The sequence below is a fragment of the Lissotriton helveticus genome, chromosome 9 (assembly GCF_964261635.1).
Source record: "Lissotriton helveticus chromosome 9, aLisHel1.1, whole genome shotgun sequence".
NCBI classification, from domain to species: domain Eukaryota; kingdom Metazoa; phylum Chordata; class Amphibia; order Caudata; family Salamandridae; genus Lissotriton; species Lissotriton helveticus.
In genome coordinates, this window is record NC_136070.1 from 568,617,471 (window position 1) to 568,641,581 (window position 24,111).

Sequence of the window (24,111 nt, forward strand, 5' to 3'; positions counted from 1 at the left end):
TCTGACCACAAACAAAATAAGAATGACGTGAGGCTTTGAAAATAAATTTCCCACTGTCACTATACTCGACCATAGTAGTACAATCACTATGTCCTACATGTGCGGAACCATTCTTTCTGACACATAATTCGCCTTTGACTGGTAGTACTGAAATAGCAGGTAGATCTGGAGTAGTATCGGACTGAACATTCAGAACCATAAAATTCGAGGAATAATTACCTAAATCATACACTTCATTTTCTAGATCTAACCCTGTTCTATGGGTGAGACCTTGCTTGTCTGGGAAACATGTTCTATTCAGGAAGGACATATCAATTGAGGATGACGTTAACGTGGACCACGCTCCACATGAACCATTATGTGAAAATGGATAAGGAAAAAGTGGCAGAACTCCCTTTGGTGTCTGAAAAGGGGGGAGTCGACCACACACCCAACAATTAGTAGCATTGCTGGTCTGGTGTGAATAGTGTAACATTCGGATGAATGTATTATTTCGCATGGCAAGACGATAGGATAACTCGTGAGGAGGCAGATCACTAAATGTGTGCTCTACTGTAGCATTAGAAAACATATGTACATGTGAAATTGGAAAACATAAATGTAAAGCATAACTTGTGCAGGTAACCATAAGACTCAAAAATAATAGAAAACATAGAATAATAATACATCTTTTAGAGTTTTGACTAACTCTCTCACTGTGGGGGTCTATCTCATACATGTCAGGAACCTGTCTAACCGTTTCACCCGAGAGGGACTTAGACAATTAAACTGGCTGACTTATTTTACTAGACCTGAGTTTCTGTTTATACTCCTGCTGCGGAGTTTTCTCTAACAGGGGAGGCTCGAGTTCAGAGTCTGTATCTGGGCAGTCCTTGAGAATAGGGCAGTCTTTAAGTCCGTGAAATTTCTTTATATGGCTCAGATGGACCCATCCTTTTCTTCCCTCTAGCTTGACTGCGGTCCTTGTTGTTAGTAAGATCATGCGGGGCTCCTTCCAGCGGGGCTCCAGCGGACTTGAACGATCAAAATTCCGGACAAATACGAGGTCACCGGGAACGACTTCATGCGGTTTCACCTCGGTGTTGTCTGGAAATGCGGCGGCAACATGTGAACGACAAGAGTGTAGGGCAGACATCAAGGAAGCTAGGTAATCTGTCAGCATATTACTGGAAACATCTGTAATACTACGGGGTCTAGGTGTACCCCACATGTTTGGGGGGGCGGCCGAATACGACCTCATACGGGGACAGACCTGATCTGGAATGTGCAACCATTCGCATGTAAAATAGAGCAACTGGCAAAGCTACTAGCCAGTCTACACCTTTTTCTTTAGAAACTTTTGCAATGCGGATTTTCAGAGTCTGGTTATGTCTCTCTACGAGACCGGCTGCTTCAGGATGGCGTACACAATGGAACTTCCACTGGTACCCTAACAGAAGGGAAATTTGTTTCATGAGTTCAGATGAGAATGGCTGGCCGTTATCTGAATACAGACCCTAGGTAATCCATAGCGGGGAAAGAATTCACGAACCAACTGCCTGGCAGTGGTCGCAGCTGTGTAATCTGGGACTGGATATGCTTCTGTCCACCTGGACAGAGCGCATACAACTACGAGGACATACTTGAAACCTCGACATCGCTCCATCTGAAAATAATCCATCTGGAGGACTTCAAAAGGGTGGTCAGGAGGTTGGAATCCACCTTGTTCCACCGGGACACTTTTACCTGGATTGAACTGACAACATATCATACAGGTACGGACTTTCTGTTTGGCTGCAGCTCGTAAATGCTTGTTGAACCAGAGGTTCTGGATACTGTCTAGCATAGCTTTTTCTCCTAGATGTGCTGGACTATGTGCGGTATTAATAATGACTTGAACCATAGAGTCGGGGAGAAACCATGTGGCTTTTCCCTTCGTCAACCATCCCTGATCTGTCTGGACCCCTCCTTGTTTGGACCATTTCTTGATTTCTTCGGGAGTAGCATGTAACTGTATGTCTATGACATCCTGTGTAGGGTCCTTAACAGTCATACAAGTAGTCTGATCTGGAGTGTGTGTCAGTGTTGTGTTAACTGGAACATCTGGAGTCTGAGCTGTAAGCTTGGCTGTTCGATCGGCTAGATCGTTACCTTGGGAAATGATATCAGTGACTTTCGTATGTGCTTTGCACTTCATGATAGCGATAGCTGTCGGTAAATGTATTGCATCTAACAAAGCTTGAATGAGGAGACCATGCTGAATCTTGGTTCCATGAGAAGTCATGAAACCTCTCTCCTGCCAGAGCACTCCAAAGTAGTGTACGACTCCGAATGCATAACGTGAATCTGTGTATATGTTTACTTTCAGGTTCTTGGCACGTATGCAGGCTTGGGTCAGAGCAACTAGCTCTGCTGCTTGAGCAGACAGGGTGTCAATACGATGTGTTTCTATAACTTCAGTTTCAGTAGTCACTGCATACGCGGCTACTATTTCTCCTGTACTTGTTCTCATACATGAACCATCCACATAAAGTGTCAGGTCAGGATCAGGTAATGCAATATCTGTCAGATCTTGTCTTGGCTTAGTCATGGTGTTAACAACTTCCACACAGTCATGTGTGGCAGGATTTGAAGTAACTGACGGTAACAGTGTAGCAGGATTCAGAATGTTGCAGCGTCTGATTTCTATGTGTGGCTGGAACAGTGTCAGTTCATAACCTGTTAAACGTGCAATTGTCAAGTGCTGAGTCTGTGTTCGGTTCAAAAGAACTTCCACGGAGTGTGGGACTTGTACTGTCAGGGAATGTCCTAACACTATGGAATCACTTTGTCTGATAGCTAGTGCAGTGGCTGCAACTGACTTGAGGCACGCAGGTAGAGCCTGGGCCACTGGATCTAATGTGCTCGAAAAATAAGCACAGGGCTTGTATTGTCCTGCTTGATCTTGTGTGAGAACAGATAATGCAGTACCTTCGCGTTCAGTAACAAAAAGTGTAAAAGGCTTACTGTAGTTAGGTGTTGCTAGAACAGGTGCTTGACATAAGGCTTTCTTTAACTCATTAAAGACAAGTGTATGTTCCTGGGTCCAAGGGAGGACAGTCGATACGGCTGCCTCCTGTGTCGTTAACTGTATCAGTGGCTTGGCTAGAAATGCATACTGAGGAATCCATTGTCTGCAGTAAGAAGTGAGGCCAATAAAAGCTCGTACCTCCTTCTGGGTCTTGGGCTGTGGAAGACTCGCTATTAACTGGATACGGTCAGGTGTCAACTGCCTACCCCTCTTGGACAGTAAGTGTCCTAAGTAGACCACTTGCTGGACACAGAATTGTAATTTGGAAGGGGACACCTTGTGCCCCATCTCGGCCAGAAAATACAGGACTTTAAGTGACGCTCGCTCGCAGTCACGTTCAGAACGGGCTGTGATCAGTAGATCATCGACATACTGGAGCAGGGCAGTGTCAGTTGGCATGTGAATATTGTCTAGTTGTCTCTTAAGTGCTTGACTGTAAATGCTAGGACTTTCTGTGAAACCTTGAGGAGCTCGTGTAAATTTATAGCTCCTTCCATTTAAACAAAAACCGAAAAGGTACTGGCTGTCTGGATGAATGGGAACACTGAAAAATGCGTTCTTGAGATCGATGACTGTAAAGAACGTAGCTTCAGAATCAATAGCTGTCAATAGGGATGAAATATCTGGGACTACTGGGTACTGAGGAATAATACATTTATTAAGTTCTCGAAGGTCAATCACTAATCGATATACTGGAGGTGCATTTGGATCAGTACGTTTCATGACTGGAATGATAGGAGAATTGCATACATTGGAGTCAGTTTCTACAACCACTCCTTGAGCAATAAGTTCGTCAATAATTTTGGATAAGGCTGCTACAGCCTCAGGTGGCAATCTGTACTGTCTGATTCGTGGCAAAACTATACCTTGCTTCAGAGTCACACGATGGGGTGTGATCTGCATACAACCTACATCAGTTGGACCTTGCGCCCATAAATGCTGTGGTACATTCAATAATCTTGGATCAAAATCGCGTAATACATAATGACCTTTAAAGTCTCTAAGGAACAATCGCACTCCTTCTGGGGAGCAGCATATAACTGCTCCTAACTCTTTCAATGTCTTAATGCCTAACAAATTTTCTGGACATGACTTTGTAAGTAACAAATCAGTAGTTCGGGACAATGGACCAACTTCTAGAGAAACTGGTTTCGAAATGTCATTAACAATAGGCTTTCCTGAAAATCCAAGGGAAACATTTCTAGAGCCTGAGAGCGGAGCCCCTGGAACCTCGTCATGACTGATGGTAGTCCTACTTGCCCCTGTATCAATCAAAAACTTTCTGTCTTTCCCTAATACTTGACTGTGTACATAGGGACCCTCTTGATCTACAGGTATCTCGATGAGAGGCAAGCCTACCTCCCTCTCTAGGCTGTTTCATGAATACTGCTGATAATCTGGATACTCGGACTGTGCATACTGGTACATCTGCTGTGTAACGTGTTGTGTTGCAGCTATAGGCTGCGGTACTGTAACTGTCTGTTGTGCATTCTGTGGTGGCTGAGAAGTCTGTGAAACTTGTTCTTGCCTAGGCGGACGTGGTCTTTCTTTAGTCTCCTTTCGTGTTCTTGCTCTTCCCTGATTCTGTTCTGGTGGTACTGGAGCATTTGTAACATTTGTGACGGAGTATTAGCTTGCCAGGGACTTTCGACTTTCAGTACTCGATTTTTAACTTGTGGACTTGAATTCTCTACTAGTTTGGTAACAAAAAGGTGAGGGTATGATTCACTACTCGTTCTCAGACCACTGTTAATAATAAAACATTTCTCAAATCTAGAATAAAAATCACTGGTATCTTCGTCTTGTTTCTGTTTACAGGCTGAGATGGCATCCCAGTCTTCCTTTTTCGTGGCTAGTAATCTTGGCAAAACTTGTATCAATAACTCGGGCAATTCTTTAGCTTTATCCCCAAGACCGGTACCTGGTACTCGTGTATTATCTTCAGCTTCTAGAGCTGTCCAATCTATCTTTTTCTCTCCCACCTCCCATTCTTTTTCTTTGAGTTTTTCATATATGCCCGCAGGCAACAGGACCTTTAACATTTTAATGATATCAGGATACGTGTATTCTCCCATACGGAGCATGTCTTTTAATTCTCGATGGAACCCTGCTGGATCTTTGTCGTGACAGGGAATTAATTTCTTCATCTCTAAGAGTTCCATCTTTGTGATAGGGGTGTAAACAAATACTCGTTCTAGATCACCACCCGTTCCTCTAACTGGGTGTACTTCTCGTAACGGATGCTGTCTATCTATGTAGAATGATTTACTTTCTGGGGGTGAGACGTGAACAAAATGCGGATTCAGAAACGTTCGGTATTTGTGGCGCTGTTCTAGAATGATACTAATCAAATCGGTACCTAGACCTCTCCATCTATACTGGAGTAACTCGTTCAAAACATCATGTAACGGACCTGGATCAGAATGCTGTCCCTCATACAGTGTAATGAGGTGCTGGATCATATACATACCCACCAGTCGCTGCTCGGCTGGGGGCAATTTCAGAAACATTTGTGCCACTATTTCGTCTGGAAAAGTGGCAGAATCCGTAGTCCATCGGACTGCTGATCGGGCTAGTTCTTGTTCATGCATTGTACTCAGCTCACTATAGCCTATTCGTGATTTCAGGATTTTATCTGTAGCCTGGAATACTTGTTCTAGAGAACCTTGTTCTGCTGCTGGAGAGGGAAAAACTTTCTTGTGATCTAGGCGTGAAGGTCGGTCGGAAAGTCTAGTTCTACCTACATACGCTATTCTGGAGGGATTCTCGTCGTCTACCTCTTCCGTAGAAGAGTCATTCTCTTTCTCGGTTGCTCTACTTACTCTTTCTTTCTCGTGTATACTTACAATTTCTTTTCTTATTTTCTTGTACATACTCTCTATACTGTTCTGTGTCTTGTGTTTTCCCTCGGCTATGTGGTCACTCCACCTGGTCAGGACTTTCATTTCTTCCGGATCTTTATCTGGATAGTCTTGTTCCCTTATTAAACAATTAATTAGGAATTTTAAAAGCATGAGCTGAATCTCGACTTTTCTTTGGACCATGGCGTCGCCAATACTTTCTGGATCTACTCCTGTACGGATAAAACGATATATTCTGTCTAGATAACCTTTCATATCGGGCAGGGTGTCCAAATAATCGGTCACCCGTCTTAAACGTAATGAATATATGACCATGTGGCCATCGCCTGGAACTGGATCATAACGACATTCGGTAAGAGCTCGCTTGATATCTGCAAATGTCTGAATTTTTGGCGAACGCTGTAACGCTCGTTCATGTAACTCAAGTATCGTCATACGTCTGTGTTGAGGCGGGGTTCCAGGAGGACTTCCCCCCGTGGCCCCTAGACTAGAATCGTTGACAGGTATTGTACGTGCTGGCAGAGTGACTGATGTAGCGGGTACATGTACTGTAGGCTGGACCGGGGGTACCGTGACAGGTACTGCAACGGGTGCCCCGGTGGCTGGAGGAACAGGAATTACATTATTTACAGGAGCTGGCGGAACAGGATTTGCATATTCTGGGACTGTGTCGTCCAAATAGGACGAGAGAAAAATATCAGCTGCGGTCGGTTTATGACGTAGCTTAATCGGAACTAATGGTGGCGGTAAATTACATGGTGCTTCCGGGGTTGCTTTTGGCAAGCCCTCGGCGAGAAGAGGATACATACCCTTAATAAGGGCATTTCTCTGTCTGTCTGACTGTTCTGCTTTGACTCGTTCACCTACTTCGATTAATTCCCTTTCTTGGGCTTTTTCTGAGGATTCCCTACTTAATTCTGTTTTTCTGATTTCTTTTTCTATTCTTCTATGAGATTCTTTGCGCCATAACTCGATGGCATCTTTCTGGGACTGTCTGGCTTTCTTTTTCCATAATGCTTCTTCTACTCGCATGATGCACTCGGCATCCCATGTGCCTGATACAGGCCATCTATATTTTTCTTCGAGATGTCTGGTATAATCAGACCATAAGTCTAGATATATTATGGCACTTAAGCCATGCTTGTGATACATAAAATGTCCTGGACTGTCCCTAGGAGGGACAGGGACTGCTTCCTCGAGCAGCCCTTTTCTGGTTTTTAACTGACGTAATTTGGAGAATAGAGGCATTCTGTACTTGAATCTGAACACAATACAATACACGATAAACACAATAATAACTGGAAGAACAAATCACTCATACCACGACATTGAAAACACATTGAAATAACATTTAAAATAACAGTTCGGACAGAATATTACCTGGAATACTGAGAACAGAAACACATGAATTTCTCGAGAACGGAACTTACTAGAATTACTAGATGCACTGCTGAAACAGTACGAAACATACCGGTCCCATAAAGAGACACGTCAGGACCCGCATCCACCTAGATGGACACTTCGTGTTGGATCTGTGTACCCAAACCCACGGACCAGAGACAAATTAATTGACCCTGTCTAGATACTACCCCAGCAACGGTACTCACCGGGCAGCAAGAACGGAAGGCCTCGGACTGGACTGGACTGCTACGACGACGGACTACGAACTTCGGACTTCAGTTACAGGTGGGCCTCCGGATACCTCGGACCTTGTACTCTCGGCTTGGGCTCTGGTCGGGACTCGCCGCGTTCCACACCGCCTCGTCTGGATGCTGGACCGCAACCTCCGTCTCCTCCGTGGGCCTGAGGGATACTTGAAGCAGAAATATCTGCACGTGCACGGTATGGTTCCGTCACGGCTGCAGAGGGTCAGGGGGCCTGCGTGGCTTCGCTGGCGCGTGGGGAAAGGGCAAGTCCCTATTCGGGCGCCATTATGTGGTAAATAAATAATTAATTACCGGTTCTATTTTTCAGGATACTCGTATAAACAGATAGCTCAATAAATAAGAGACAGGATTCGAGGTATCTTGAGTCTACAGGCTTTAATCAGGCATAAAGGACAGGAACAGGACAGCCTGCATGGGAATGGGATGGCAGCTGCCGGGGGCAGGAATGGGATGAGCAGGATCGCTGTATCATATTAACAGTACTTGATATATATATCAAAGCAATTGCATTACATTCAATACAGTAGGTGTAGCAGTAGGCGTGACTATTAGCAGTCGCGAAAGATAAGGCATAAAATAGGTGTAACAAGAGGCGTGTACATAGACATGTGATGTAAACGTAACAGAAGTGTCATAAATGGGGCGGAAACATGGAGGGGGCTACCTGAGCAGCCGGGACCTTTAACCTAGTGGTGCGCGCAAACGGGCAATGACGTGTTACCAGGGAGAACTGGGGCTATGACTTCTGTGCTAGAAGAGGAGACTAAAGTCTGGAGTGTCTGGAGTGTCAGAGCGACATGTACCTAAGGCATATCTGGTATCTGGTGTTTAGAGAACATGTTGATAGAATCCAAAAGTTATCAGGGCAAAGGCTACTTGACACTAAGGCTGGTGCATGCATTATTCTACATGTATTTCGTGTGCGAGGAATATTCTATGAATATTAGTACAGTATTTCTCTTACATGGAGACAGGAAGGCTAGACTATGGCTGAAACTATTGATGCGATTCAGTAGCTCAGGAATGCAGAGAAGGAGGGCTGGACTGATAACTAGAAGCATAACATACTCTTGGCAGACAGGCAGGCAGAGCCAGGCCGGGCACTGTGCGGCAGGAAGTAAGTGAAGGGTCAGGGATGCAGGTGGGGGCTGTATCGCTCCTCGGAGAGGGTTCAGGAGACAGGAGCTGAATCTGGTGTCCGGGCCCTTTTGAGGCCTAGAAACGGGGACAATTCAATGGATTAACGTGCACACCGTAAAACATGGCAACATAGGTTTACATAGGCCTGATATTCGTTGTTTTCACGAAGACTGGAAACTGGCTTACTAGAGTTGGACACAACTATGATTGCGTCTTTAATCGATCATAGGGGGATACATGCATATCGATCATGCACATATAACATAAGATGGGGAACACGACTATGATTGCGTCTTTAATCGATCATAGGGGGATACATGCATATCGATCATGCACATATAACATAAGATGGGGAACACGTAGGCACATACAACATGGCAAAATTTACTTTTCCACAATTCAGTGGCTTGCCTTGTCGTTTGTGTGTTCACCGCTAACCTGGAGCATAATTTCTTTACCTTTCTTTCTACTGCTCCTTTTAGGGAACGACTTTTTGTCTTTTTGCTTAAGCACCTGATAAGAGTGCATGTGTTTTCCTGCGATTTCCCTTGTGTTTTTCTCTCTGCCCCACTGGGCCCCTTGTTGCTCTCACACCTGTATTCTTCTCTTCCTTCTCCAATCTCCCTGATGCTGCCTCCCTTATGTTCATCTCCACCCACCTTCCTTGTTTTGGTGGGCCAAGCAGCAAATTACTTCCAGCCTTTCGGCTATATAAATACAAATGCTTTCGAGCTACTTTACTTGAATGTTTATTTTTTCTATTTGCCTATCCATTTCAGATCGGTTTACAAAAAAAACAAGCATTGGAAATGCAATAGGTCTCGCATTAGAAAAGTTGGAGCTATTTGTTTTGTAAATGACAATTTTTTTTTTTATGTGTTGGTCTTGAAAATAGCAAAAATTAATATCTTTGTCATTTACAATGCCAATACTTTTAACTTTTTCAAATGGGACACCTATAGCATTTGTAATGCAACATGTTATGTATGTACGTGACTTACATGTATTCATATAACAAATACAAATGGCTTTTAATTTTTTTAAATAATTAATACTTAAATAAAAGTTCTTGTAATTTATAATAGCAATAGCTTAAACTATTGTAAATAACTTTTGTGAAGAATATGTTCAGTGTATTTTATTATGACGAAAATGCAAGAACAGAGGTGAAATATTAATTGATTTTACAAATAACAATGGCTTTTAAATTTTTTTCAAATAATTAATACTTAAATGAAAGTTATTGTAATTTATAAAGGCACTAGCTTAAAGTAAATCCAAAAAAAACAAGTTATGGGTGAGGCAGTTTGCTGCCAGTTGCTGCTGCCACTCTGATAGCAGCCGCAATTTTCTTTATTAATTTCTCCATCGGACCATAAACTGTATGTAAATGGGTAGAAATAGAGTTGGAGTCGCGGCGATTGGGAGGTGCACTGTAGTGGAGTATTCCTTAAATACCGGAGCTGACGAAGTGTGCTCAGTGTACGAAGATAGATGTCCCTTTTGAAAGCTGCTGTAACGCCTGCAATACTACTGCTGGTCCCTAGATGGAGTGTTAGGTGGAAAATAGCAGCCACAATAAAAACAAGGTTAATTAACGTGAATAAATTACAACCAATACACTTGAAGACGGAGGTCAAGGAAGGGAGGACGAGGGGGCAAACAAAGGCAAGAGCGAGGGAGAGGAAATAAGAAACCCCACCCCTCTGAAATAGAACAATATACAATTGCATGAAATAAATAAATACCCGATTGTTTCTAAGAAGTGCTGGTACTGTCCAAGTAAAAGTATCAGAAGGAGAGCTTCTTACATAACCGAGGGCAGGACAAGAGAGGTGGTGGTGGGGGGGGGGGGGAAGAGACTGACAGAAGAAGAGAGACCGACATACGAGGAGAGAAGGGGGTATCTTGAGGGAGAGAAAAAAGAAGGGAAAGAATCAGAGGAGCGAGCAAGTTGTATAAATATGAGAGCGAGAAAGAACGAGGGTGAACTATAGAAAGAAAGAGGGCTGACAGACAGATATAGACGGAAAACGAGAGTACGAGTGAAAGGGAGAGAGAGATAATGAGTGAATGGGAGAGAAGGGAAAATATATAGAAAAAAAAAAAGAAAAGACACGGCCGGCCGTGAAACTGAAAGCACGGCCAGCCGTGAATAAGCCTTTGATGCAGCAGGGGGTAATTAGGGGAGGAGAATGGCTGGGCTGAGGCAGAGCGCAAAGCCTTTGATGCAGCAGGGGGCGGAGCGGGAAGAGCTGCTGGCGGCACCAAGCTGACGATTTGATGCTGTGCACGCGCATTTTAACTAATTGCGCTTGCGCATTGAGTTAAAAGTACACATGCACTGCATCAAATCGCCAGTGTAGGTAAGCTCTGTTTAAGCCCCTATAGTCTCGCTCTGCTCAATGCGCATGCACATTTACAGGCGAGACCTAAAAAGGAGCTCAACACTAATATCGAAAAATAACAGGTATCTTTATATATATATATATATATATATATTTTGAACCTTCGAGCTTCGTTATCAAGCAAGTACATTTTCATAATAGACTTCACAGTTTTAGCAGTTAACCAACAGTGCGTTTTTAGTTGTAATGCTTTCCTATGGGGGAAAGAACATTTACTGCATGTATATATATACTTGCGAGGCGTTTCTGTGGCACCCCTTTCAGTCATGAGGTGGTAGAGGGGCGAGCACCATAGTTCCATCAACAGATCGGTTGTATCTGCCCTGGCAAGTGAGTGCAGAGGTGCTGGACTGGTTGTAAAGCTTGCACGCTACGCGGTAGAAAGGAAGGGGCCAGCCACCTGGAAATAGGCTGCGGGGGAGGCAGTCTGTTTCTTAAGACCTAGGTGACTCTGGTGCAGAGTGCTCACTGGAATCAGTCAGGCAGTAAACGGGACAAAAACAGGACAGCCAGGCCACTCTGCGCTGGCCTCTGCGATGCACAAGTCCCTCAGCGACTGGTAGTCTGATGCCACTGAGAATCCAGACTGGACTTTCATCAGGCATTGGTTGCTGCAAGGGTCTGGTACCCCGGATATTGGTGGAGGAGGGCTTGTGGAGGTCCTGCCGTCTTAAGGTTTGGCAGGAAGACTGCTCTGACCTCCTTGAATGCGCTGACCGTCACCTGGGTGGCTACTGCTTGGTGGACAGCAGCTTCTTTAAACCAGACGTATCTTGATTCCAGATGTTGGTGCCTGCTGGCTGCAGGGGAGGACAGTCTCTACCCCAAGGGAGATGCTGGCTTCTGGGAGTGCTGACAATGTTGCGGGCAATGTGGAGGTTGCACAGCAGCAGGACGAGTCGGGTCTTTGCAAAATATCTGCGCAGCAGGCAGCGTTTGGCACTAAAAGTCCACAGCAGTCTTAAGTTCTCGCAGGTTCGGCTCTTCAGGGTCCTCTTATTTTTAGTCAGTGGAATCTGAAATTCTGGAAGCCCCTTTAATACTACATTTAGGGGAGTTAGGAGAGTAGTAGCCTACTTACCTTTGGGGTCTCTATGCCCTGGATATGACACCTTCCAGCAGAAAGTGGGCATAATCCTGTCCCAGTGTTCTAAATTCTGCCATCACCAAAAGAACTCTTCAGTTAGTAATAAATGGAAAGTCTATCAGCATTTCTTTGAAAGCTTAATGCAGAATAACTATTCCTGTGCAGCTGAAAAGGGAGAAGTGTCTGAAGCTCACTGCCTGGGTCTAAGGCTGGATAAATACTGCCCACTCTGCAACCATCATGTCACCATTGAGGAGATCCTACACATCGGTGTTGGCCAGATCCACTGGGAGGGACAAAATGCTTGTTAGAATCTGTCCCCAAGCGTGAGAGTAAGCCTGGTGCTTTGAAATCCTCTTTACAAAGGTATATAGCAAGGCTTGAGCTAGATTTCTAGGTGATAAAAGGGCCAAAAGAGAATAAGGAACAACTGTACAAGGCAAAGCGGACTAGCGGAGAATGCCTCACAGACCCATGATTGTCCAGATGCCATCAGGTCCCAGTAGCCAAGCCAACTTGTAAGAACCGGTGACCAAAGATCACAGATTAACAATTGTGGAGACGCAGCAGTATACCTGCAACTGAAATCTTCCACAACATGGCCCAGTACCCTCAACTGCTCTTTGATTGGTGTATTTTGGGGAGTTGGGGGGTTGGATTATTTTGGCTGATAAGTCAACAGATAGGCTTCAGACCTCGGTGCCTGACAGAATTTCAACTAAAGCCACATAACAAGGAACCAGGGCCCTAAACCTACCACATTAGAGATGCTATTTAGTATTTAATTAAATAGCCACTATGACCTACAGGCAGAGATTTTGTGGATAAACACAATATTTAGGCCACTGAATCTTAAAGTTAAAGTTCATCCGAGTGCCGTTCCATACGAGTAAACTCAGTGCAAGGACAAATTTATCAAATCTAGAGCTTTGAGTGGAAACATTAAAAGTATGTTTCACTTAGAGTCTCTAACCCAGAAATCGTTTTTTAGATGCATATTACAATATGTTATTTTTATTGTGGAGATTGATTAATATGTGTGTGGTACCTCACACTTAAGCCTTCGTAACTTTTTTCCAACAAAAAGCTATTTAGGTCAAACTTGCACCAGACTCCCACTTCACTCACCTCCATTCCCTCGTTAGGAAATCTAAAAGTACCCAAGGTTGTGGATTCTGCTGGATGGAAAGAAGAAAACAGGCAAACTATACAATACTGATATTTTACTTGGGAAGGGGGGAGCGAATATGCCTTGAAAGAAGGTGCACAGTTGTAAAAAGTCATGGTCAGCTTACAGTAAGCTTAGAGCCCATCCACGGCTTACCATTTTACTATTGATTGACTTTGGTATAACTCATTTAGTTGCTTATGTGGGCTTCCCTTCCTCGTGTTTGACTGCTCTCCCATCCATGATTTATGTTGCGCTCTCTCTCTCTCTCTCATGTGCTTCTCTCCCCCGCCCCTGGTGTGCATCTCCTCTGTGTGATTTTACACCCAGCGCCAAGTTGCTCTGTCTTGCCAGTTTGCTTATCTTCTGTCACCCCGTGCTCCACATTGCTCTCTCCGTGGTGTCCCGCTGCCTACCATGTTGCTTGCCCCCACTCTTGGACTCTATGTTTGTTCTGCACCTCCTCATCCTGTGTTGCTACCCTCACCCATGCTTTCAGTGTTGTCTCTCATCCCAAACCATGTGTTGCTCCCTTCCTCCACTTGCATAAAAAAACAAGGGAAAGGTATAATATCTCCCAAAAACGACAATGCCTGAGCAGAAACCAAATACCTGTACTGTGAACTGTGGTCTAGTACTCTATCGACTTCATTACAGAGTGCCTACATTAATGCCAGAGACCCAGTTGGCATGGAGAAACAAGCCATGAACATCAAAACTAATAAAGGTCTTTAAAACTAACACAGACAAAACTGGCAAAGCTGTTTACACAATCTGAAAGGCTCCATCAGCAGAGCATGTGAAATCACACTAGTAGACTAAGGCCTTGAAACCCTTCACCTTCGTTTCACAAAACTTAAACTGTACCGGAAACTTAACAATAATTAGCCTAACGGAGTGATTTACCTGGTTCTGACTTCAGTGTTACTTGTGATTGACACATCTTTGACTGGTGAGGAGGAGATAAGACACCTGTTTCTGTGGTGCATACATGTAGAACGTTAGTAGGACTACACGAGCACAGGACACATATATAGGGGAACTACATTTGTCAATTGGGGTTGTACTAACACATACCCTAATCTGTCACTTCACTGTAGAATTTAAATGTCCCTATTAGTTATGTGAATATACACTGGCACTCTTTACGGCACTTCCGCAGAGATCATCCTGGTATATCTACACATACCCATACCCAGTACAAATGCCAACATGTACAGCAAACAGCAGCCTCTTAGAGTGTGTGTTACACTGTGCCACATTTACAAACTTGTAATCTTGTTTTCTTGATAGAAATCAACTGGCCTACAAATACCAGAATGCACATGTACATTCTGAACCAAATGCGTCACGCACACATAAATATGGGACTCTTAAGACCTCTATATCACTGGCAACCAAGTGACCAACCCCTAAGCCATATGACGATGTGAGCTACTCTGAGCTGTTAGATTACCAATGTAAAATAATCTGCTAACCTCCTGGCATTGGCTCTTTGCATGGCTTGTAATGTCTGTATGTCAATCAGGCCCTGTTTTCACACACTTTGCTGCTGCTCAAACAGTGCTGGAATCTCTGGACTGTGGGATATTCAGATTTGTGAGGCACACTGGAAACGTATTGCCAACCATGGTCTCCTCTGCTCCCACTCCATGCAAACCTCGAGGATGGCGGGTCACAGCAGGTCATCCAGGCACTGGTGAAGTCATTAATCAGTCCAGGCCTGGTATCCTGATGCCCAATGTTCGTTCCCCTTGCCCAGCTCAGCAATTGAAGTGCGCGGCAGCGGCTTAACGCTAAATTGATGGTGCCCGACTGCAGAATATGCGAAGAGACTCACCAGTTCTTCCATATGTTACAGATTGTTTAGGCCTAGATAAATGGGGAGCCGCACAAGGTGTGAGGCCAGCAGGCACAGCCCTAAGCAGAATGCTAATAGGAGGAGTGGGGGTGCTGTGAACCATGAACACCACATGTCGCTGGCAGTTGTAGGCAGCAAAGCGAAAGAAAAGTTTGCGTTTTTACTTTTTCCTCACATGCCTTTACGTTACATTTGCCTGTGGTCTCACAGCCTACCTTGCCTACGTTTAGCAATGATCCAGCCCTCATCTGAAATCTTCCAATAGGAGGGCGAAGACAGGCTGTATCAAGCAAGGGCATGGATGATTGGATGCGCAAACCCTGCTCTGTTTATTCACTAATTGACGAGGGCCGAGACAATCACAGAATACAAATACACACTCATAATGCCGGAACAGTAACGCCGTGGTGGGCCAGTCAGTGAAAGCGGTGGGCCAGTCTGTGGAGACATATTAGGAATTCCCTCAGGCAGTTATATTCGCAGGTATGTTTATTTTATTTTAAACAGTTATCCGAAATTTTGACCGCAAAAGAAGGAATTTATACTCCCGGCCCTCTGAATTAACTGCCGGTGCTGAGCACCGGCACAAATTAAGCACTGAAAATGTGTTTCAAACTGGGCATTTCTGGGCAATAGGCTACTAACATCACACCAGTCCATGCACACTCCTGCCAGGTACCGTATCCCAACCACACATACAGCGCACTCCACCCCTGCACCCCAGAAATCCTCAGCCAGGCCAGGACTGCAGGTGTAGTCTTAATATCAGCACTACATCAACCGTGCAAGGGCAACCAGTCAACATGTCACATGCACAATCAGCATACCACCAGCACAGCCGCCAGCTTCTCACGAGGACAGTCAACATGTCACACACACAGCTAGCATGTTACGGGTGCAGAGAAAGCAAGTCACAGGTGTAGACACAGCATGTCGGGTGCAGACACAGCCCTCTTCTCACAAGTCAATTGAAAGCCGAGATTCAGGGGTGCAAGGACAACCAGCATCTCGCAGGTGCAGACCTAGAGAGCGCCTCGCAAGTGCTGCAAAGCCTAGATCTCACAACTGTAGGCACAGGCAACATCTCAATTTCCAGCAAACCTTCACAAATGCAGAAGCAGAAAGCATCTCAAAGTGCAGAGACAGCTAGCACCTGACAGGCGCAGAGACAGCTAGCACCTGGCAGAGACAGCTAGCATCTACTAGCATCCTGCACATTGATTTATATACTTGCATAATAACGCCCAAAACCTTTAAGAGAACATCAGGCCAACGAATGTTGTTCGCAACAGCACAGTGAACCCATCCGCCGAACACCGGACATTTTGCAACTTGCTTTTCTATGGTGTATGCATAATTATACATGTGCCACACTTGCCCCATACCATCATCTCCTGAATATTTTTCCTTTTCTCGCAAAATTTAGCCAACCCTGCCACTTAGACTATAATAAAGTAAACAAACTAAACAGTTCACAGAACTTACCCCAGTAAAACAAGCGTCTTCAAATAGGTCGTGCCTCCAATTCTCTCAAAATTTAGCCAACCCTGCCACTTAGATTATAATAAAGTAAACAAACTAAACAGTTCACAGAACTTACCCCAGTAAAACAAGCGTCTTCAAATAGGTCGTGCCTCCGCTGATTCGCCTTCTAAAATGTTCAGTGCTGCACGTTTAAATAGAGCATGCCGCCCTAATTATGCAGCCTTTATGACTAATGAAGGGTGGTGGTGGCGCCAGTAATATGCCTGCTCAATTATCACAGCATGCCGAGAGGCGCCCCACACTGCTGGAGCACTCAACTGTGCATTAATTATAGTTGAGTGCTCCAGCAGCCTGAGGCGCCTGTTGACATGCTGGGATAAGTGGGCCTCATGCTGTGATAATTGTTGCTGGCGCCAGAGGAAGTGGTGACTCATGCTGGGATAATTGGTCTTGCTGGCGCCTGAGGAAGTGAAGTCTCACGCTGTGATAATTGGTCTGGCTGTGCTTGGGACGTCTGAAGTGCAACAAACGTGCACAAGCTGCTCCACTTTCAAGCACGGCGCGTTCACAGACCTGGGTCGGCTCGTGCCCAGGTCTGTATCTGCTCGCTCACTGCTCTGACTCCCTTGGCAGGGAGCAAGGCAGCTATAAGTCTCGTTGGCGGCAGGGCTTCGCCCTGCAACGCCAGCGAGACCTAAAAATCACCCACATCATCTGCAGACATCTTGAAGCATGCAATTGCTTACACAATGACACAGCTGCCTGCAACCTTTCCCCGCCCCCTTATGCTCATGTCGTACAGCATCGGTATTTTTGCTGATCAATTACAGCGTGAACAAATGTATAGGCAAAGCCAGTAGGTCTCAAAGGAGACACCCATTGGCTTTGCCAATGCTTGTTCTCCCCTGGCAGTCTCTTAACAATGCACAGTCTTTGGTTCTCTTCCAGTGATCAGCAAATTCACACACAACCATACCTCCTCTTGACAGACTCTACGCAGTGTCAGTAATTTGTAATCAGCACTTTGTGTTACAGTCTGTTTTTTGGGGGGTTTTGAGAACTCTTTGAGTGTTCTGCCTCGGCTGCATCTGTATTTTTCATATTTCTTGTTCAAATTGAAGGTTGGCAGGTATCTCGAAGTCTCGGTCACAAAGGTGCTGCCATGAGAAGTTCACTTCCCAGTCAGTTTTCCTTAAAGTCTAAACAAAAGTGGAAAATTAACAAATAGGATCCATGTCTATTGCGCTGTAAAATTACAAAAGCACAAATGGAAATCATTCATCCAGATTTAATTCCAGTTCTTCTGCCCCACCATTGGTGCCAGCAGATAACTCGTGCTATTTTTTGCTCAGATTCAGGAACATCCTTTGTCCTATGATGAGGAAGGGAGCAGAACACCCCCCCCCCCCCACACACACACCTTTCATGACAAAATGCTAGGGGGCTCCACTCCTGTCCTGAAACAGATCTATATTTTCTCACCTTAACCACGGAAGAAAAAACTTCCTTTGCAGTAGGAGAGCACCTAAGGCACTAGAACTGCCGTTGCCCAATGTATAGATGATATCAAATGTGTAGACTGAGATTCTTAAACCAGGTCCATCTTCCTCTGAGCCCTTACTGCCATGTAATGCAGCCCTCACTGATGCCCTTCTGGTTGCATGGTCTAAAGTACGCTCATGTCCGACAGTCCATCAACCTGTAGTTTTGGGTAACCTAGACTGGCTTCCGGTGACGTGGATTTCCTCACCAAGCACCCTACATCGTAGAGGCTGATTGTTCACGCCTCAATAGGCAAGGTTAATCTAAATTCCTTACCTACAAATTCCCTGGATACCGAGTGTAAATTATGCTTTCGGAAAGAGAATGTTTTCTTCAGTCAGTTTGGCCCTCAGATCTATTGACACAGTTTGCCTTGAAGTGGAGGGGTAGATCCATGCACTATGGGACTTGGCCAGTGATATCTTGTCAGCTGTCCAGTAGGACTTCATGGCGGCCTCTGTAGAGCAGATTATACATGACGGCCAGGAAGGAGCCAAGTATATGCTATGAGCTGGTCTAGACATTATGGATTGCATCAGCAGAGTTATTGGCATTAGTGTTGTGCTCAGAAGGCACGCCTGGATGAGATCCGCTGGGTTTTCTGAAGGCGTGCATGCGTCCTTAATGAACATGTCCTTCGATGGCTCCAGGCCAGGTAGAGAAAAGGGTGACTTAACGCTAGAATTTTTCAGGAACAGATGCACCAAAGCACAGTTGTTCAGCTATTGATGCCAGCTAAACAATTTCCTCACCAATACGGAAAATTCACAGGCTTTTCTAGGGAGTTAGCTTGCAGCCAGTAGCAGCCTGCTCCACTCACACAACTGCAGCCAGCACAGTTGTTTTTGAGGTCACAGCCTTAGCACCACCAGAAATCACTTCAACCTGCAGGAACAGCAGGCCTCCAGTATGTCCTCCCTTCTACAGTGGCTTCGTACCTGCTTTAGTTTGCCCTCTCAAGCTCTTCCCCATCCCATCTTCCTCCCACAAGGGAGTGACTTTCATAAGAACATTCTGCAATCATGATGCAAGAAGTCCACCTTTTGTTGTCCAAGAGTGCAGTAGAGCAGTTGATGGAATTGGAGAATGGGTAAGGACACCATTTACATTACTCACTCGTCCCAAAGAAGGACAGAGGCCTATTGTGGTCCTCCAGCTATTGAGCACCTTTTTGAGGATGTTGGATCTCCTATCTGCTCAAAAATACATGGACCTGTATCTGAGCCTCCTCAGCCTACACCTCCATGTGTGGAGAATAAGCAGCGACAGCTAAAAATGTTTGCTTGCCAACCGAGGTGGTTGATGTCATCCTTGCAGATCAACACTCTTCCACAAAGTTGACCTATGCTGGGCCTAACTTGTTGCCTAAAGCACCAACCACTTAAAACAAAATTATCTTTAGTTAGTTCCATCATCAGCCCAGTAATACCTTGCGGTGGGCAATTTGACGGGTTATTTGCTTGTCTCTGTTTGCCTGTCCAACTGTCTTTGGTTAGGTCACCTCTTGTGATGCGGTTAATAACCGGTTTGACTGTTATGTTTCTCCCAAAATATTTACTGTGCCTCAATGGAACCTGATCTTGGTCTTGACATTTTCATGTGGATACCTTTCAAGCCTATGCACAGCTGTTCTCAAAGGCTCTTAACACTGAAAACTGTCTCCTTTTTTGCAGTTATGTCAACTGCAGATGCTTTCAGTGCAACCACCCTACACCACCTTTTTTTCCAGACAAATTGTTGCTGAGGACCTGAGCAGCCTTGCGAAAGGTTCTAACTCCTTTCCATGACAACCAATTGATCACTCTGCCAGTTTTCTTTTCCTCGCCTCACTCCTTGAGTCACGATGAGAAGCTCCATTGTCTTGAACCTAAGAGAGCACCACGCTTTAACATTGATCACACAAAGGACCATTGTTTGGATGATCAGCTTTCTGGGATTCTCTGGTGCAAAGAAAGAAAAAGCGCTGCAGATGAGGCCTATGTCAAGGTCGCTAGTCCTGTGCTTCAAAATCTACGCACTGGCCAAGAAACAGCAGGCTCATTCTTCCAGGGCCAAGACCGCTACAGTGGCATTGATGCGAGGGGTGCTTATTCTAAACAACTGTCAGGCTGCAGTATGGGCGTTGGTGCATACGTTCACAAAGTACTAGCGCCTTGACAGTCGGGCCCAGTTGGAAGGTCACTTCACGTGCTCCATTCTACAAGTCTTTTTAATTGAGCCTACTTCCCATACACTGCTCCTTTAAGAAATACTATGGAGTTTCTTTTCTAAACACCGATATCAGTGATTATAAGTATCCATCAGGTGAACAAGTTACTTACCTTCAGTAATGTTCTTTCTGGTGGATACTTTATCTAACCACAGATTCCTCACTTCCTTCCCATTATTGGGAGTGGCATGTTTAACATCTAAAAAGATCCCAAGTTCGAAACTCAGCACACTGACAATTTGTTTTACGCTTCTCATCTCTGGGTGCAAAAGGATAAAGATACAAATATTTAACATCCGTATGCAGGGATGGTGATTTTATTCAATCTGGTTCCTGGGGCTTTTCTTAAGGTGAAGAATATGAAGTTAGAGTATCCACCAGAAAGAGAATTACTGAAGGTAAGTAAGTTGCTCTTTTTTACATTTCTATTCCATCTTTGTCACCTCAGCTGCTTCTTTATTCAGCTTAAGAATTTGTCATTAGGAAGCTGTTTTGCTTCATGGTGTGTGCCCTGAGCACCTTTTCACATTATTTTCAAGTGTCTTATTATTTTAATTGTACATATCTGCAATTTATGATTTCTTTCTCTGACCCTTTGCTCTTGACCTGTGTCTAGTTTTGAAATCGGATTCGTTTCGAATTAGGTGATATTGTTTTCGATGGTCATTCTGCCATTGATGCAACGGCTAGTCTAGATTAACACTGCTGTGTCATCCTATGGTGCAAGTGTGTTTTTGAAGCGAATGTTCATCTGCATGGCCTCCATCCCTGTGTATATGTTCTTGCTTGAATGGAAAATGTTTATGGTTAGGGGTTTTTAAGTGATCTTTTTTTCACAGCCCTTACTCCCACTTGTGTAATTTGAAGAATTGTGCAATTTTCTGAAGTTTTAGGCTGAAATGGTAAGAACTTTATTGGGGGTTTATGGGGATGTGTTATTAAGCTAAAGGCAAGATATTGGTTGGTGTGGTTGTCAGTGTGTGCAATGGTGTTGATAATGCTTACCTGTTTGTCAACGAGAATGGAGTTCACTGTGATGCACAATGGCAAAATTACAAACATTATTTCCCTGTGCCTGGTGCTAATAGTGGCAACCCCCTCTATATTGTCCTGTCCTTGTCACTAGGAAATTCATACCCGCCTGTTCTGGAGTTTGTAATACAGGCCAGGGAAAGCTGGTTCAACACTTTCAAAGCATTCCTTTACCTGAGGGGCACTGCTCTCTACACAGACACAGTAAACCTTTTCCTCTGGATAACACGGTCAATGTCTTCTCTCAATGCAAGCATCCGATATAGTAGCATGATTTGGGTTATTTTGATGGGAGATGCAGGAAGGGATCATCAAGGCTTTTATGTATGTATGTGTGTGTGCCTGCCCATGCACCCCCTTCTGTCCATGATCCCAGTCTCTGCGTGTCAACTATTCTAATTTCCGCTAATGTACTCACACTTTAATTGTTCTTGGATCAATACATTGGCTATTGGTGCTGGATAATGGTGAAACCAGTGTCCGGCCTATTTGCCAGGTGGGGCTTAGTTGCTTTTAAAACTCCTGTCTTATGGCTGAAACTTGTATCCATATCAGGGTCCCTATCTGCAGACTTTCATAAATGAGACTGGGAATGCCTGCTTTAGAGTACATGGCATTGATAGTCTGGAAGGATCAGAGGGGCTACTGTGACCTCAGTCTGCTCATGAAGTGCTGAGGGGGTCATTCAGGGCTACCAGATTTGAGGTCTGTTAACTTGTCCAATCTGTTTTCTACTCTCTCCAGGAGGAGGAGATTCTACTATCCGGTGCAGCTCAGGACGAGGTGAAGGAGGAGGATGATGAGGTTTGGACTTTGATGGAGACTGTGACAGAAGTAACAAATACACAAAAGGCTAAGCTGACACCTGTAGAGGATGAAAAGACTGCAAAGGCTCAGAAGAGACCAAAGGTTCAAGGCACCAGGAAAGGCAAAAAAACAAAGAGGACATTGTGATCTTCATCGGCCACATTGCACACAAGACTGAGCTGGGAATAAATGGTCATGCAGTCTGCTGAGTGAGCACACAGCGGCACCGCCTAGCATTATCAGCTGCTGCCAAGAAGGAACACAGAAGCTTCCCACAACACCAACAGTTCCTAACCTTACAGGGCTGCTGCTGCTGCTGCTTCACCTGATGCAAACAGCCTCTACTGTCATTGAGCACTGATGTGCTTCACCACAAAACAAGGGCTCCTATTATTGGTTGTTCCCAGAGGCAACTTCTACAGAGCAGCGGCGCTCTGCTTTACCCCACAATAATACCCATAGTGAGCAGAAGCAAAACCACTTCATGTGCCACTTTTCAGAATGGTTGCCCCTCCTTCGTCTTACAGTTACCATCACTGGGAGCAAGGAAATCGCTGTCTCCTTTCAATAACAGCAGGAACTGAGCATCGGCTCAACAGATTAACTTCACTATCACAGCCCTTTCAGGAAAGGAAGGTGCTAAAGAAAGACCAGGAGGGTTTGTAGATAGTTTGCCTGTCTTGGTAAACATGGGGAAAGAGAAATTCTTATGTTTGCTTTTGTGTTATAGACACCTCTGTGCCTGTTTAGACAGTTGGTGGATTATTATTCATATAATTTAAATACAACTCTACCCGTGCCTGTCTCATGAGCGCTCTCAGCACCATTAACTTAAAGAACCCTCTCAGAACTACAGGGCAGCTCTCAATCTGGCTCTGCTCCAGTTATTCCTTGTATACTTTTTTAATGTATTTTTGTGCATATCATCTTTCAGGAAATCTGATCAAATTTGCGAAAATTGACAAATGAAATAAAAATTTGATATCTCTTCAAAAAAAAACATGATGAAAACCTTTGAATTCAGTCTCCTTTAGGCTATAGCATTGCAACAGGTAATGGTTAAGGACAGCATGAAAGGGTACTGAAATACAGATTTGTTTTATTTACTGCACACATAGGCTGAATCACCCCCAAATTATAATTAGTTGTCTATCTTTACCTGTCATTCTTGTACAGCAACAGTAGAACTTGGTAGTCCTCTGTTGGCCGTGTCTTCTCTCAATCCAAGTTCACCAAACCCCAGGTGAATACGCATCTATTCTCTTCCTAGATTCCTTGAGAAGCCAGCTACTCGCCTGGTACCGCATACGTTTCAGACTCCAGTGTAGAAAGAGAAATTTATATTTTATAACCCTTGTAGAGAGGAAAGTTCTGCTGTGCTGTGTATTTCATGCTTGGCCTGTTTTTCCTTCAGTGGACTTGGAATTTGTGGGCCCACTGGTGATGCTCCACTTTGTTTTTTTAAATCTTTCAGCGGACACATTATATTCAGGTAAAAAGTTCCTCCAACCGTACTGTAGGGTGATTAATGTCCCCTCGCTAGACTTAGACTCATAGGAGACAGTGACTTTTGTTGGTGGCTAAATCAATAGTGCAGAGATATTGTGGTATGTCTGCTTTGTCTCCCGTATCCGTGGGCTTTCACATGTCCTATTGTGCATGTTATGAGTTGTGGCAAGTGATGTTCAGGTTTTGGTTCATGTTTGGGATTACATTTGATTGCTGACAGATTGCATTTGCTCCTTTTGTGTAAGTGATAATCTTGCACCCCCCTAACCCCGCCCGACCCCCTCCT

General features: G+C 44.6%; 1 protein-coding gene across 2 annotated transcripts in view; it reads left to right on the forward strand.

Annotated features, from left to right (window-relative positions):
• WDR74 (WD repeat domain 74) overlaps positions 1 to 23,316 on the forward strand; it is a 67,400-nt gene extending 44,084 nt beyond the window's left edge. The window contains exon 11 of one of the 2 annotated variants that reach the window (XM_078660498.1): positions 22,254 to 23,316. In XM_078660498.1, the coding sequence (XP_078516624.1) occupies positions 22,254 to 22,463 (210 nt within the window). In that variant the 3' untranslated portion in view covers positions 22,464 to 23,316. The remainder of the gene's footprint in view (positions 1 to 22,253) is intronic. The other variant, XM_078660499.1, reaches the window with a different exon arrangement.
• The last annotated feature ends 795 nt before the right edge of the window (positions 23,317 to 24,111 follow it).